The sequence below is a fragment of the Drosophila novamexicana genome, unplaced genomic scaffold, assembly GCF_003285875.2.
Source record: "Drosophila novamexicana strain 15010-1031.04,08,12 unplaced genomic scaffold, DnovRS2.1 tig00000387-arrow-pilon, whole genome shotgun sequence".
In the NCBI taxonomy this organism is placed as follows: domain Eukaryota; kingdom Metazoa; phylum Arthropoda; class Insecta; order Diptera; family Drosophilidae; genus Drosophila; species Drosophila novamexicana.
In genome coordinates this window covers 5,296,420-5,313,298 of record NW_020824800.1, presented here as the reverse complement: position 1 = coordinate 5,313,298, position 16,879 = coordinate 5,296,420, and the positions used below count along the sequence as shown (strand labels likewise).

Genomic DNA, 16,879 nt, shown 5'->3' with positions numbered 1-16,879 from the left:
CCCCACCAGGACTCCCTCACTCGGACCAAACCCAGATAACGCTCGACCTAGCGAAAGTGACAAACGTTTAGCAATAGTTCAGTGGGCGCCAAAAGTCATGACCAAAACCAAAAATGCCACAAGGACAAGTAAGACGGTTTAAGTCGAGAATGATCGACTCGCAAAACACCCTGTAATGTGTGAACTCTTAATACATGATGGCACTTATATAACTCACGTACTTGGAATCAAAACAAAGTTGTTTTTACTTTTAAAAGAATTTGACAAAAAGAAAGCATCGAAAAATTTTGGTTCTAAATATTGAATTTATCATGAATTTCCTTACCAGCCTGTTACATATTTCAGCATAAGTTCAGAATACCCCGTCTATTAGTCACTTCCAAAGAATACAGGGTATCTAGACCTCATAATCATCTCGAAGAACATTTGATTTATGTGCTTAGCTGCCTGTTGCATATTTTAGAGTTATCTTCAAATTACCCCATCTATTAACCATTTTTACAGGGTATAGGGTGGAATAAAACAAACGAGTCTTTGAAATTGAAATCTCTTTGAAAATTAAGTGAAATTTTATGCATTTTTCACGCTCGGCAAGCAACTAAATAAAAATGTCAAGCACACAAAGTTGGAAGACGGTAAGAGCAGAAGGGGGGGATGGGAGACAGTGGGCGAGGCCGATGAAGGCGGCAGATAAGTGCGTCTCTTGTTCAGTTTTTTTCTTTTTCTGCTTCTTTCTTTTAGGTGACAGCGGACAGCTGGCCCAAGCACAGTTAGACGCAGAGCTTGACAATGGGCGCGGGGGAAAATGAAGTTCTGAAGCACAGTGGGCGGCGGGGAGGGGAAAAAACCAAAGTGGCAAGAAGCAGAGCATCTTTTTCCTCTGTGGGTGAATTATAGTATTCGCGTTTTTTTGTTATTTTATTTTTTCCGGTTTTTTTGTGATTCGGTCAGCGCAAGTTAAGTTTTTTATATGGTCATAAATCACATTTATAGAAAAGAAATTCAAGAACTGAGGCTAAGGACAGGACAGTAAAAGCTCTTAATAGCCTCAAGCGGAAGCTCAAATGCGTTCTTTAAGCTTTAAAAATATTTGATATTATATTTAATTTAAGTTGGGAAACTATTTTTATTGTTTTATGTCAAATAGGGTTGCCCTCGAGCTGAAAAGCTTTAATAACAGAGTTGTGGTCTATTGGAAAAAGTTCTAATTATTGAAAAAACCTGTTTCCCAGACACAAGTTAAATAATTATTAACATTATTAACTTATTTCTTTCATTTCCATATTTTGCACATTTTCTTTATTTTCTATAACTTTAAAACAGGAAAAGAAATTTAACATGCGTGTCAAATACATTCAACATGTTAATTCGAATTTTACAAAATTTCTCATTTCTGGCAGCTCCAATTTCCGAGGGTAACTAGTTGAGTTATATTTGCCAAAATTTAATTTATTTGCATTGCAAACAGTTTGTCATTCATTGACTAATTTATGGCACACCCTTATCAACCCTCAGGTTTGCCGCTCGACAAACTTTAGCTAAATTTTACAGCTTATAAAAAAAAATAGGACGAGCCCCTCAAATTAAACGCTTTGGCCAAACGCAGCTGTAAAAGCGCTTTACACCTGAACGAACTGAAAGAGAAGCGCACAGAGTTAACCCTTCTCGCTCTCTCCCTCTCTTTCGCTCTGCGTCTCTTTCGCTCTTGTAGTTCCTTTGCTAACCGCAAGCGCTAATAAATTATGACGCTAGAGCTTAAACGCACCCTCGCACTCGCACTCGCACTCACCCTCTCTCTCGCTCGCTCTGTCTCTTTCTAACACACACGCAGAGCAACAAGAACAAGAAGCAAAGCGTAACCGCAATAACAACACCCGCAAACAACATAGAAAATCCACTCGAAAAAGTAACTGGCCGCTAACGAAATTTAGTGTGAAAGAAAAACAAGTTTTTGGCCAAAAAGGCATTAGACCAGAAATAATAATAAAAGCCGCGCACAGAGCGTCGAAACTTTTGCCGAAATGAAAAGGACATTTTTTTTTGTATTTTCAATCGCGAGGGGTGGGGGGGGGGGGGGGGGCGTGGTGTTATTTACGACTTTCTGGCTCAGAGGTCATCGTCGCGCTTAAAAGTGTCATTTCCCATTTTTGGTAGCTGCAGCCGGCCAAGTCCTGTGCTGGCTTTTGGCTAAGCGTTTTACCATAAAAATGCAACAGCAAAGTCCAAATTTAAAGGGCGAGGGGTGGGGCAGGGGAGGCTGCATTGACAACTTTTTGTCGCAGCCAAAAGGACCAAGGTAGAAAAAAACTGGCCAAAAGTGGGTTACAAGCCAGGCTAAATGGAAATGTTGTAGCAGGAAGTTGCAGCCAAAATAAAACTGCACATGAAAGGAAACGACAGAAAAGCGACTAAACAACAAAACTTCGGCAAGCGGCAAGAAAGTGCAAAAACTTTGTCCCCTTTACGCCAACGGACCACCCCTTCTCGATACACACTTGCCAAAGGGGGTGTTTTAGTTTTGTCATGCGTTTTGTAACGCATAAAATGGAGACCTGAAATATTCGTGATCCTAACTTTTCCAAGTAAATCAGATATGTTAAGATCTCTCCTCTCTCTTTCCCTTTCTCTCTCTCTCATTTTCTCTCTCTCTTTCTCTCACTCTCTCTTTCACTCTTTTGCTTTTTCTCTCTCTCACTCTCTCTTTTTCTCACTCTCACTCTCTCTTTTTCGCACTCTCTCTCTCTCACTTTCTCTCTCTCTCACTCTCTTTCTTTATATTTTTTTCACTTTTTTCTCTCTCTCTCATTTTCCCTCTACTTCTCTCTTCTCTCTCTTCTCTCTATTTTTTTCTTGTTCTCTCTATTTCTTTCTTGTTCTCTCTATTTCTCTCTTCTTCTAACTCTTTCTCTCTTCTTTCCCTTTCTCTCTTCTCTCTCTTTCTCTCTTCTTCTCTCCCTCTCTCTTCTCTCTCTCTATTCTCTCTCTCTTCTCTCTCTCTCTTCTCTCTCTCTCTTCTCTCTTCTCTTTCTCTCTTCTCTCTCTCTCTTCTTCTGTCTTCTTCTCTCTCTTTCTCACTTCCTCCCTTTCTCTCTTGTTTTCTCTCTTTTTATTCTCTATAATATTCTCTCTCTTATCACTCTTTCTCCCTCTCATTTGCTAGGGTATCTCAACTGCGACACTCGGCAGGTAACTGTTCTTTCCGATTTCTTTCATATTCTCTTTGCCTTTTTCGGGTCAGCGCCGACAACGCCACGCCCCTCTTTATTTTTGTTTGCCTTCTCGCATTTGACAGTTGCCTGGCATAAATAATAACTTTCAAATGCAATTTGTGTCGATTTGTGTTCGTGGCATGGCGCGCTTTTAAGCTCAAGTGATAAACAGCGACAAGCACACACAGACACAAGCACACACATACACACACACAGCACACATATGTGTAGGCAGGCACTTAGCCGAAAGCTTCCCACTCTCAATCTCAGAGTCGCAGCCGCTCTCTCGCTGTCTCACTGTCATAAATCATCAACACAACGCGCCACTTAAGTGCGTCCTAAAACTGTTTGCGCTTTTACTTTGTCACACACACACACACACACACTAACACACACACTTACTCACTCACGACTACCACGCCCATCGATGACAAGCTGACCATGCGAACGCCCACATTTCAAAGCAGCGGCCGACTGTCAACTGCAGCCCCACCAAAATGATATAGGAAGCAAGAGTGCGTGTGTGTGTGTGTGTGTGAAAGAGCAGGAGAGAGGAGGCGGCCAAATAAGTGCTACAAAAGTGGGCTAAAACTAAATAAGCTGCTGACAATAGGCAGTGTCTAAACACAAATGAATTTTGCAAAAAAAAAAACATATACATTAATATAGAAATAAATAAATGTACAAACAAAAGGCCTACACAATTGGTCACAATTGAAAATTCCGTTATGAATGCCAGCGAGAGCTAACGGAGAATGGTGCGGAAGCGCATCAATAGAAATGCTAGCTGACCATTTGGTCTGCCTGCAGTTAAATTGCCTGCAAATGACAAGAGCAACAATGGGCAAAGTGAGCAGTCAAATCAAACGCTTTTGAGTTATTTCTCAATATCGCACTGTGCATCACTTAGCTGTTTTTTTGTCTTTTCTTTTAAACAGCAATGTTTCCTTTGCGTACAGCATTCAAATTCTCTCAAACAGCAGCTCAAGGCAATGCGCGCTCAAGTCAAATACAAATGGCGCACAAAAAGCAATTTGCTGATGAAATGAAATGGCAAAGCGCATGACATGCAATTAAAATACACACACACACACACTAACGCACAATGCAGAATGCAAAAGCAGCAAGCGAAAGATGTCATATACTTATGTTAGTGTGCGTGTGTTTGTACCGTGGCTAATTTTAGCTCATTTACTTTAAGCGTATTAGTTGTGCGTGGGAGCGAGAGGGCGAGTCTGTGATATTGAGCTTTACCGTTTACCGTTTTAATATTTAAAATGCACATTTATTTCTATACCCTTGCAGAGAGTATCATTGATTGATCATGCAACTTGAGCCGAATTTAATAAATAGTCTCGAATATATATACTCATCAATTGGATTACTACAAATGGTTATATGGGTGACCATTAAGCAGACAACTATCGACTCTTAAGGGAAAAATCGGAATAATATAATAATATATTTAATAAGCTCGTAATGAAAGCAAAGTGAATTCAATGGGAGAAGCAACATATGTGATTGATTTATGCTTGCAGGGTATTCATACGTCGGTACACCGACGAGAACTGTTTTCAAATATTTCCCTTTCTCTTTCGCACTCACCTTTGCTAATGCCTGTGGCCTTGTCACGCAGCACATTTATCGAGTGCACTGGTCCGTATTCCTCAAACATTTCGCGCAGCTGAGCCTCGTCCATCGATTTGGGCACCTGGCCCACAAACATTTTAATGTTATCGGGATCGGGCTCCTTTTCACCATAGGTAACGACGGCCGTGTCCGGATCTAGGCGATAGCACGAATCGTCGTCCATGCTGACAACATTGCGATTGGCGCTGCACGAATTGTTGTTGTTCATCAAGCTGCTGGACATGATGCTGTTGTTGGCGTTGTTGTTATTGCCGTTACCAAAGGGTGTGCCCGTTAGCGAATTGTTGCTGCCCACCAAGCTTGAGTTGTTGTTGTTGTTGAGCAGCGACGAATTATTGTTGCTATGTATGGGACTATTCGGTAGGCTGTTGGTGGCGCTGCTGCTCTTATCGCTCATACCAAATGCACTGCAACGACAAAGAGAGCACGTAAAGAGCATGAGTAAATGTTAACAGTTATAGTTGTGGATCGCACAGCCTTTATAAAGAGAGGTAATAAAGGCGTAGGCTACATGGATTAACAGTTATAGTGTGGTAGATTTTGCTTTACACTCATTTCGAAAGAGGAGCACATAGGAAGAGTAAATGTAAGTATGGGTTAAAAATAATATCAAAATGTTCGATTAACAGTTATAGTTGTATATTTTGAGCACTGTTTTTTTTTGCTCAATACTCACTCCATATACAAGTCGGTGCTTTTTTCGGAGAAATCGAAAATCATGCGGCGATTGCCCAAAAACGAAGTGCGACTGCTAAACATATTGTTTATCTTATTACTTTTATTTTGATAGTTTTTTTTTGTTTTTTAACACTGTAAATCGATTACAACAAAGAGAATCGTGTACTAGAGTAAACAGACGCACACGGACAATAGTCAATTGTAAAAAAAAAAAGAAAGAAACTTGCAAATTTTAATTTGTAAATCAATTTGTTTTTTAAAATGTTTCCATGTAAACACTGCAACAAAATGCACGAATACAAAATGCACTAATTAAAATTTGGGCACAAAATTTTTCACGCACGCGCAACTCCTTTACACTTCCTTCTTTGGCAATCGTCCAAGAACAAATGAGCGAGCCATGCAGCCAAGCCTGCCAAAAAATCTGTGCGTAAAGAAGAGGAGAGAGTGTAAAGGGGAGCAAAGAAGAAGAATGGCGCGAGCGCAGCTTAAGCTTATGCAAGGCGCAGGTGCAGCATAGAAGCGCAAGCTAGACGACCGCTGCGCTCTCTCTCTCGCTCTCTCTCTCCCCCTCATTCTTTGAATGATTTTATCTGCTGCGCCTGATGAGGCAACATTTTGAGTTCTTTTTGCAGCACTTGTTCATTTCATGAGCTGAGCTTTATAGTTAACTGTAGTTTATTATGTTTTCTTGAGTGTGCATTAGATGTGTTTCAGAGTTTTGCCGCAAAATTTTAATTTTTATATTAATTGGTAAAAATATTGATTATTGTTATGCCTATCTCTCTCCTTCTCTCTCTCTTAATTTTTCTTAGTCAACCTTATTCTATTTACGATAAAAAAAAAGTTGGACTTGAAAGGTGCGCGCACACGCCCAGCTATCAATTTACCTAAGCAGGTGCTTTAGTATCTAATCAGCGTGGCCGGCAGGTCAGGTGTTTGAGCACTGAAATTCACCCATTTGGCGCTGTCTATTTACAAATGGCCATTAGGTTAATGTTCTTTGTGGTTTTTTCACGCTGAAAATTGTTGCATAAACAAGAGAGTTCACTCAACTCGAAGCGCATTAAAAGCTTAGTAACTGACACCTGCACAAATAATCATAATCAAAACCGTTACCCTTGTGGCATATCATGTTACACTTGTAATTAAACAAAACAAAAGGCAGCCCTTGCTCTGCCAAACTCAAACTTATGCGCTTTGACTCGCTGCTACCCGCCTTATAATTACTCGAACCCTTGTTTGCCCCACTCCCCCTCTCCCGCTCGCACGCACGCACGCACGCACGCACACACACACTCACTGACTCACTCACACACGCAAGTGCATGCTCATTTCATTTTGACTTCTAATTTCTTTACAAGTTTCGCTTTTGTGTAGCAAATTCTTTGTCTTTATCGTTGTTGTTGTTGTTCTTGTTGTTGTTGTTGCTGCTTCTCCCACTCATGAATTTTACCGCTTGCTTTGTTGCATTTCGGAATTTGAACTTTGCGCCGGCTTTTGTTGTTGGCATTGTTGCAATTGTTGCCGTTTCTTTTGTATTTTAAGCACATCGTTGCAAACTTTGCAACTCGTTTTTACTTCCGAAACTGTCTCATTTAACCCGCTCTTAGCTTTGGCATTGTTCGCTCTTCTATTTGAATGTGGCTCATATTAAGAGCGCCTGCCATTTGACACAATTATTGCATTTCCTTTGCCATGTTATGCCCTTTTGGCCCAATAAAACATTCAATTACAGCAATTCTATTTAGAACTTTGCTGCTCAACTTTTCCAGCGAACACAACAACAAAAAAAACAGAATAGGAAAACAACTAAGCAAAGCTTGTTGTGCATTTCTATCAAAGTTCTAACTGCAATTCATCTTCATCATCATCAAGAAAATGAAGAGCACAAGCAACAAGCACAATATTGAGATCAACAGCTGCAAAGTGTGTTCGTGTGTGTGTGTGTGTGTGTGTGTGTGTGTGTGTGTGTGTGTGCACACGCTGAAAACTTTTTAGTTCGACTATCGACTTAACAAGACTATCGCATTTATTTCGATACCAGTTACAGTTTACAAGTTTAATACCCTGTAAACAAATGACAGCAGAGGGGTATATTGGTTTTAACAAACGCTTTGTTAGTTATTTTATGTTATACAGAATATATTTACTTAATACCCTGTTATTAAGAAAGCAGGTATGTATATTACATATGCAAGCTTATATACGAATATTTAATACCCTGGAGCGTATTTTCTAGTGCCAGCTAGCACAATTTTCATCCACATCTCGACGTTTTGCCCGAAGTTTGGATAATTTGTGCATGGAAAAAATAAACTTTTGTTGCCCTGCTTAATGCACATTTATCTTAATTTGTCTACGCAGCAGAATAGCCAAAGAGGGAATGAAAAGAAAAAGAATATATATATAAATGTAACCCAAAGCTGTCAACAATTTACAGCCCAAATTATCCTGGGGGCAACCCAAAGGCCAAGACGAAAGGAAAGTTGGCATCCAATTCGGACGTGAGACGCTGGCGCCCTCTCTCGCTCTCGCTAGGAACTAGGAAAAACATACTAATTTGCTTGATTACTCTAGAGTATAAGAGAGGGGCGGCAGGCGGGCGATATTTGAAATCTATTAAAAAAGTTTCAAGTTGTAGGAAATGAGAATTGTGCTATCGGGCAGAGAAATCACTTGTCGCTCGGCGCTCGCTCTCATGACGGACAAAACGGAACAAAAGCCAAAGTAAGAGACAACGGCCAACGGGACTTGTAAAAAGGTAGTAAAAAGCGTAGTAGCCGTAGTAGTAGGTTTGGGGGTGTAGCTGTGTGCGCGTAAAAGTAGTAGAAAATATGTTGCACAACTTTTTGTTTTCTTGTGTCTGGCTACTGTTTGCCTTTTGCTCTTTCACTTTTTGCTTGGCCAACAGGTAACTAAAACTGCAGGTAAATTTGAAGCGTCTGCTCCACAAATCAAGTGCAAAACTGTACAAAAAAAAAAAAGTGTTGTCAAGTAGCGACTGCATTGTTGTTGCTGCTGCTCAAAAGAACTTGATGCTTGTTTTGTTTTGTTTTTGTGTTCTTGCTCTTTATTACAGCTACGCATGCTTCATAATGTCAATTTGTAAGTTAACTTCAAGACGTAGAGCGGAGAGTGGGAAAGACTTGGCAAATCAATGGGAAGTCTAGTGGAAGAGCTTTAAGCTTGCTTTGGCTTGGCTTAAGAGTTTATTGTATAAGACAGTAGAAGAGAGGCCGCGATAAATTTAAGCGTGATGCCAGATCCCGAGTTGAATTCTAGAATAAGCTATTTGCGCCCGTTTTTCAAGGGAATATATAGTAGAAGAGCTTTAAGCTTGCTTTTGGTTGGCTTAAGAGTATTGTATAAGACAGTAGAAGAGAGGCCGCTGTAGAGATGATGAATTAAGAGATCCTAGATCCTAAGTTGAACTATTTTACATAGAGATTCATGTGGTAGAACTTTAAGCTTTAAAATACAAGAGCTGAGCTGATTATAAGAGCTATATGAAGTGGATTCCAAGTTGAACTTGTAGTTGTGAGCGTAATAGAAGAGTTTCAACTGAAAGATTATCATTAACTCTTTTGCTCCTTAAGCACTTTTTAAGAGCAAGAATCTTTTGTTCTTGCCCCTACGCACACTTACAATTTATTTATGTTGGCCAATTAGTTTACCTTTTAACACTAATGAGCCCCTCCCCCCCCCACCACCTTCCAGTGAGCGCACCCCCTCAGCGACCACGCCCACCGCATCCACTGCTAAATCAGCTTTCGTTAAGCCGCTTAAACTTTGGCCCAAACCAAGTTGGACAGCAGCGCAAAGGACGACTTTGATCTCAAGGACCTTTTCGTGGAGGCGCACAAACGTTTGCCTATAAATTACTCAGCAGCAACATTTCGCCACGGTTATCAAAGATAATTTTAAGCCGCATTTAAAATGATTTCTTTGCCTTGCTTCCTCTTTCTATTTCTTTTTTAACCCCAGCCACAACCCCACGTAAACTTTGGAGTTACGTTCTCTTTTTTGCGCAACAATTTACGCTGACTGTGCGTTGTCTGGCAACGCTGGCAGCGCCCCAGCGCAAGCCGGGCAAAAAGTGCAAGTTGGCAGCGCGGTGGGAGGCGGGGATTGGGGCGGGCGTGTGGCTTACGTTGAAAAAGAACGCCGCGCCATGTTGACAGTCAGTGAACCCCGCCCGAAAATCAGTCCCCGCCCGCCCCCGCCCACGCGCACGTCGCCTGCTGCGCTGCGCTTTTTGTCAATGATAAGCTGCGTCTGCGTTCAGCCTGGCGCCGCGCGTCCCGCAGCCGCGACGCGACGTTGACGACGACTAACGGCAAAGCGTAGAGAGAGGCAGAGCGAGAGTGAGAGAGGAGATAGAAAGACAGCGAAGCTTGGACTTTGTGCAAATATTTGACATGGACGCAAAATGGACTCTATATAGCGAGAGGGGCGGGGGGCGAAGGTAGTTAGCAAGGGTCAGCAGCAGCTCATTTTTTGGCTGGCAAAGTCAACGCGACAAATTGGGGAAATTTTAGCAGAGTGGCAGTGGGAGAGGGGTGAGGGGCTTTGGCAAAGGACTCGTGTGTAATTAAGCAAAAATGTAAAATTGTTTGTTGTCATAGTTGCGCTTCTTCTTGCTACTCTCCTACTCCTTGTTGTTGTTGTTGTTGTTGTGTTAATAATTGCTTGTAAATAGATCAAAGTTGGCATTTGTTTGGTTTTGGCCCAGAGAGGGCGCGGGGAGGCGGGGCGGGTGCGCTTACAGCTGTAGCGCTTAGCTGGATTATGTTGACTAATTAGAGGTTGTTTGACATGCTCCATTGGCAGTTGAATGTGCTGCAAGTAGTGTCAAGTGGGGCAGAGGGGGTACGGGGGGCTGGGAGGGGGTTGCACGGCCAGCCATATAATTTCACAAAGTTGGCTAGAAGCTGCGGCCAATAGAGCTCGCAAGTTATTTAAGTGAAACTCCTTTTTGACTGCCTTTTTTAGCCATAATTAATTAAGGGCTGGGCGAAGAGGGCTTGACTTTACTGACAAACTATTTTAGTATAAGATCAAGTGCTACTTTTTTAATTTTTTTTTATTTTTCATAATTTTTAATTTGTTGTATTAATTAATATTTAATAAGCATTAAATCAAGTGTTTTTCATGTTTCTTTTTCTTTTTTAATCAATAATAATTAATATTTATTTATTTATTTTTATTAGTTTTAAATCATTATTTATTATTATTTATTTTTTAAATTTAGTTTTTTGGCTGTTTTCTATTCTTTTCTTAATTTAATTTTTTTTCATTTTTATTTTAATATTTTTTTTTTATTTATTTCTTTTTTTTTTGCTTATATTAATTCATTAACTTTTATATACTTTTGTGTTGTCAACTATTAAAATAAATAAATAAGAAATTAAAATAATAGAATATAAATATTTTTCAGAAAATGCTTTAAGCTGATTTGAAAAGAACTTTTAAGTTCCACCTTCACTTTAATTATATTTCTTTGAATTTTTGTCAATACACAATTGTGAAGGTTCCACAAATTGGAATAAGTATAAATTTGGTCAAGAAACAAGTCAGGAAGGATATGCCAGATATTTACACATAATAAAAGGTACATAAAAACTCGTATATATTACAATAAAATAAAAGCTGAGCTGTAATATAAGCGCGTAACCAAATACGGCAAGTCCGACCTGCCGACCGCAACGAATTGAATGAAATACATATTCCCAGAGTTTTTTTTATTTGCATGCACAAAGAGGACAGGGTCCACCTTTGGAGGTCCTGACAGCCGTAACGGCATTTCGCATACAGCGCGCGTTGACCGCGGCCCAAAAATGCCAAAAATGCCGCCGGATCCTGTGAACCAGGCGACAAAAACAATGAAATTTACTCAGTTGAAATAGGGTAACACTGGCATGCTCTTTAAAGGCTTGGGAATATCAAAAAACACAAAAGCTAGAAAATTTAAAACAAACTAAGTTCCAGTAATATTAAGGATTGAAATATTTGATAGAAAATAGATTATTTATGCATTATCACTCCACAAAAAATTTTAATATTTATTTAAAAAAAAAAAATAAGTTGCAATATTTGATTAAAATTATTAAAATATTTCCTATATATATAATCCTATATTAAAAATAAGTTCTCTAATTTCTTAAATATTTTATAATAAGTAGAAAGCATGCTTAGAAATATTTTAATTCTTAAACAAATATTGCAACTTATTTATTTTTTTTTTAATAAATTTAATTAAATTTTTTTGTGGAATGATGATTTTTAAATTTTTAACTAATTATTAAAAGTTAAAAGAGAATTCAGGAAAAAATGGATATTAATAATATTAATAACAATATTTTAATTGATAAACACAATATTAAAGAATTATTTGATTCTAATAAAAATAGGGTAACACTGACATTATATTTAAGTGTGCCTACAAATAGCCAAAAATATTAAAATTCATGTATTTAATACGAAATAAAATACTTATACAGATAAAAATGAATGAAAAAAATAAAAAATATTTTCTGCTATGAAAGTAGACTCAAAAATGGAAATGAGCTAAATTCAAATATGTTCTGTATTGAAAATAAGTTATATATTTTCTTATAAAACTAATTTTCTTTGTTAAAACTAATATTTAGATCAACAAAAGTCGCACAAAAGCCAGCATACCCCAAATTTGCGCAAGAGTATTAAAAAAAGGAAAGGGAAAGGTTTGCCGAAATAAAAAATTTGCTTAAACTTCGTCTAAAGAATTTATTGATTCATTTTGGTGAAAACCAACGACAATGACGACGCCGAGCTCCGGACTCTGGCAACAGCCAGTGCCCCAAGGCAGAAAGGAAAATGATTTGCATGGCAGCCAGTTTTCGGAACCCGGGAGTAAAGCCCTCGCAGTCAGTGTGTGTAAAATTGAATCAAATGCCTTTCATATATGCACACACACGCACACACACACACACCCCCCTTTTTAATGTGGACTTTTTCGGCGCGCACTTTTCGAGCATAAGTCTTGCAGCGGGCAGACATAAAAAAAAATAAGTAAAAGGTTCTAGTCGGGAGCTCCCGACTAGGGGATACCCTGAACCCTCTTCTTCCAGCTTCAAATGCATATATATATTCTATTTTAGAAGCTATATGTCAAGTTTGGTAACTCTAGATCTTATTATTTACCAAAATTGGCAACAAAAAACAGGATATCGATATCGATTTTTATCGATTGCTTGAAAACGGAAGTAAGTTATCGATTATCGGAAACAAACTCGATCTGCGCGGGAACTAGGAGCATCTACACCAAGTCTATTTCAAGTCTCTAGCTCTTATAGGTTCTGAGATCCTTGCGTTCATACATACGGACGGACAGACAGACGGACATGGCTAGATCGACTCGGCTATTGATGCTGATCAAGAATATATATAATTTATGGGGTCGGAGATGCTTCCTTCTGCCTGTTACATACATTTGGATTTTGCACAAATACAATATACCCTTATACCCATTTTTAATGGGTTCAGGGTATAAAAAAACATATATAAAGAAAATTATAAATGAAAATTCCGGAGCGTCGGGCATGCATGAGACCGAGCCGGGCAGGAGACTCGCCAGAATTGTCGCCACTTGTGCGCAAATTGTTGTTTGCCCGGCGAAATTGAAACAATTCACGCGGCCAGTGTTGCCACCCCTCCCAACACACACACACGCAATCTTTCACTATGCGAATCTCTTTACCATTCGATGCAAGTGGCGCATAAATTTTGTTGGTTTGATGCGCAGGCGAGGCCTTGCGGCAGCAAGCACTGACTGCATGTGGCATGCAGCACTTGGGTTGCCAGTTTGCAGCACTGTCGCTGGCGTTGCCATATTTGCGCATTTAAAGCTTAATTAAGTGGCGCGCCATTACAGCTCGGCCTGGCATTGAGCAATTGTTTATATTTGACTTAAAGCGAGTTCTTAATTAAAATAAAGCCAGAAAATTATTTAAAGCCATTTTACAAACATTTTAAAGCAATTTTTAATAATATAATGAAAATATTTGAGCTTAAACTACTTTTTGGCCATTTTAAAACCAATTTACTTTGTCCCTTAGCAGTTTTTTTTCAGCAATCTAAAACCACTTTTCAACAATTTAAAACCCACTTCTCAAAGCTCCTTTTAATCCGTTTTGGATCCAAATGAATTGGAACTTTCTGTTGGAACTATTTTGAAGCCCGTTTCCGCCGCAATTCATTTGTTTAGCTTTGAAATTTTCAGGTTTTTTTTTGAAACCACTTTTCATTCATCTTCAAACCCCCTTTTAACCAGTTTTGCAACCAGATCTTCTATTTCTAGCATTCCAATTCTCCTTCAACTCAATTTCAAAGGCATTTTCTACAGGTATTTGCTATAATCTAACAAATTGAAGCTCTTTTCAATCATATTGAAACCACTTTTTAAGCCAATTTCAAACCTCTTTTAGACCAGTTCTCGAACTATATAACAAGCATACTGTAGCTATTATTTTGAACCACTTTTCATTCGTTTGACAACACTTTTACAACACTTATATCCGCCCTCAAATCATTTGCTAGCATTTGCTTATTCAATAAACACAAATTCTCAAGCACTTTTCTACACTCGATTTATGCGCTCGCCTTTGGGCCGAGCATCGCGTAGATTGTTTTTCAATAAATTGAGGGCTTGGCCGCGCCTTATCATAAACCTGCCGCAGGCGTTGCACCTGCCACAAACTGAGCTGTCCCCCTTCTATTTTGTTTTGTTTGTGTTTTTGTCTTGGGCAATTAGATACCGAGACGGGCCTTAAACGCGGCCTACCCTAAAACGGGCAGCCGGGCTCTCTCCTCGAGGCGTCCCTGGGGCGTCGTTGGGAAAGGCCCATTATAATGATTATCGTTGGTCGTTTGTATGTGTGTGTGTGTTTGTTAACCTTTTGCTTTCGCAGCTCGTTTTCGTTTGCCGAGTTGACAAAATCATAAAAATGTAGACGACACAACAAATTATACAAATGTCTGCCGCATGGCCAAGGCAAATGTTGAATTTAAACTGAATTTATAATGTTTTCTCTCTCGTTCAACGCGTTGTCACCATTTTTTCGGTTAATGGGCCCCAGGCGACCCGAAACGGTAACTGCCTGCTGTGGGCGGCTGTTTGTGGGGGGCGTGGTCGCCGCTAATGTGCTCAAAAATACCATTCACAATGGGCTGTAAATGCGTCTAGACACGAGTCTTTGCGGAAGACTCAACTGCAACTCTTTAAGGCAGCCCAGCTATTTCTGTTCAAAATCAAATATATTCCAAAAGTTTTTAATTCCAAACGCAACTCTTTAAAAATGGCTTTATTTTCTGATTAACATTTAAAACTTTCTATCAATTTTAGGTTTTCCATTGAGAAAAAAAATGAACATTTTGTATAAATCCTATTGTTTTTATTTCTATATCTATACACTCCCTTAACCAGCATACATTTTCTGATAAAAATGAAATGTTTTAAATTTTACAATTCGTTTTATAAGCTTCCATAAAAAAATCTTTATCCAAAAGAAATTCTTTAGTTAGAAAAGCAGAATTCACTTTTTAATGCTTACAAAAATTGGATGAGTTTCGCTCTCTCTCTCTCTCATTCTCTCTCTTTCATTATCTTATCTATTCTCTCTTCTTTTCTCTCTCTCATTGTCTCTCTAACTCTTTCTCTCATTCTCCCTGATCACGGTAAAAATAATCTGTCTAAGTGTATTCCCTTTTTACTTGTAATTGTTAATAAAGAATTCCCAGCTGTAATCAGATTACTAATCAATTTATGAATTACCACCTAGCTAGCTTTTTGGGAAATCTGACATTTGAGAGCATTTTACAACACTACTGCGCCCAAATGTAGGCTACATATGAGCACAAGCACAATCCAATCTTGTCAGAATAAAAAGTGAGGCATCAACTTAAAAGCCACGTAAGAGACGACGTCTTAACGCCTGGCTGCACACACACACACACACACACACACACACACAACACACACCCCCTCGCACACATTTACAAAGCGAGAGGAGGAGACGCAGAGCACAACACGGCAGAGTTGTATTTAGACAAGTTGCCAGACTCGTCGCGTAGTTTGCGCAAAGAAAAAAAAAAAACACACACACACACAGACAGACAGACAGACAGACAGACAGACGAAAGCAAAACTGGCAATAAATATTTAGACAAAATTCGCATGTCAAACACAAAACAAGCGACAAGAGCGGAAGAGCGGAAGAGTGGGCTGAGAGTAGAGCGAAAAAAAGTAACGCAGCCAAGTCACGTAAATAATTAAACACGTGACATGCGTGGGGCGTCATTTTTATGGGCGGAAGAGGAGAAAAAAAAGAAACTGTCGCGCCTGCTTAGTTGTGTGCGTGTAAGAGAGACAGCACGATTGCGTGCGTGCGTGCGTGCTTGTGGTGCGAGCGCGCGCGCTTTGATGTCCGGACGACTTGTGTGTGTTTGCCTAAGTGTGCGTGCGTGATTTTGCACGCAGCAGGTATGGCAACGGTACTTGGCCCAAAAATAGCATTTGAGTGTGAGAAATTACATAAGTATATGTATATATATTGCCTGCCTCTCCTTGGCAATGTCAGCCTAATTAGCGTATATATTTAGTGTGCTTTTTTCCAAGCATACGTCCATAAATAGGCTCAAATTAGTGCACAGTAAATTGAATGCATAATTGGAAAGCCATAAAAAGAGTTGGCCAAGCCAGATTTAATCGAAACAACTAAGAAGTTCTAGTCTTCCAACATCAAATGCATATATATATATTCTATTTTAGAAGCTAGATGTCAAGTTTGGTGAGTCTAGCTCTTATTATTTACCAAAATTGCCCCAAAAACAGGATATCGATATCGATTTTTATCGATTGCTTGAAAACGGAAGTAAGTTATCGATTATCGGAAACAAACTCGATCTGCGCGGGAACTAGGAGCATCTACACCAAGTCTATTTCAAGTCTCTAGCTCTTATAGGTTCTGAGATCCTTGCGTTCATACATATGGATGGACGGACGGACGGACGGACATGGCTAGATCGACTCGGCTATTGATGCTGATCAAGAATATATACACTTTATGGGGTCGAAGGAGCTTCCTTCTGCCTGTTACATACATTTGGATTATGCACAAATACAATATACCCTTATACCCATTTTTAATGGGTTCAGGGTATAAAAAGCTTAACTTCTTGCTGGAAATATATTACGAAAGTTTGCAAAACATTTTCACATGACAATCAATTCTAAAGCGCAGTGTTGCCACCTAATAGGCGTTTTTTCCAGACTAAAATAGCCTTGCCAGCTTGTCAAAAAG

At 39.3% G+C, this 16,879-nt stretch overlaps 1 protein-coding gene across 1 annotated transcript in view; it reads right to left on the bottom strand.

Moving 5' to 3' along the window:
- Positions 1-16,879, bottom strand: part of LOC115760268 (CUGBP Elav-like family member 2) — a 153,566-nt gene that overhangs the window by 47,514 nt on the left and 89,173 nt on the right. The window contains exon 3 of the mRNA XM_030701538.1: positions 4,815-5,266. Within this exon, the coding sequence (XP_030557398.1) occupies positions 4,815-5,266 (452 nt within the window). The remainder of the gene's footprint in view (positions 1-4,814; positions 5,267-16,879) is intronic.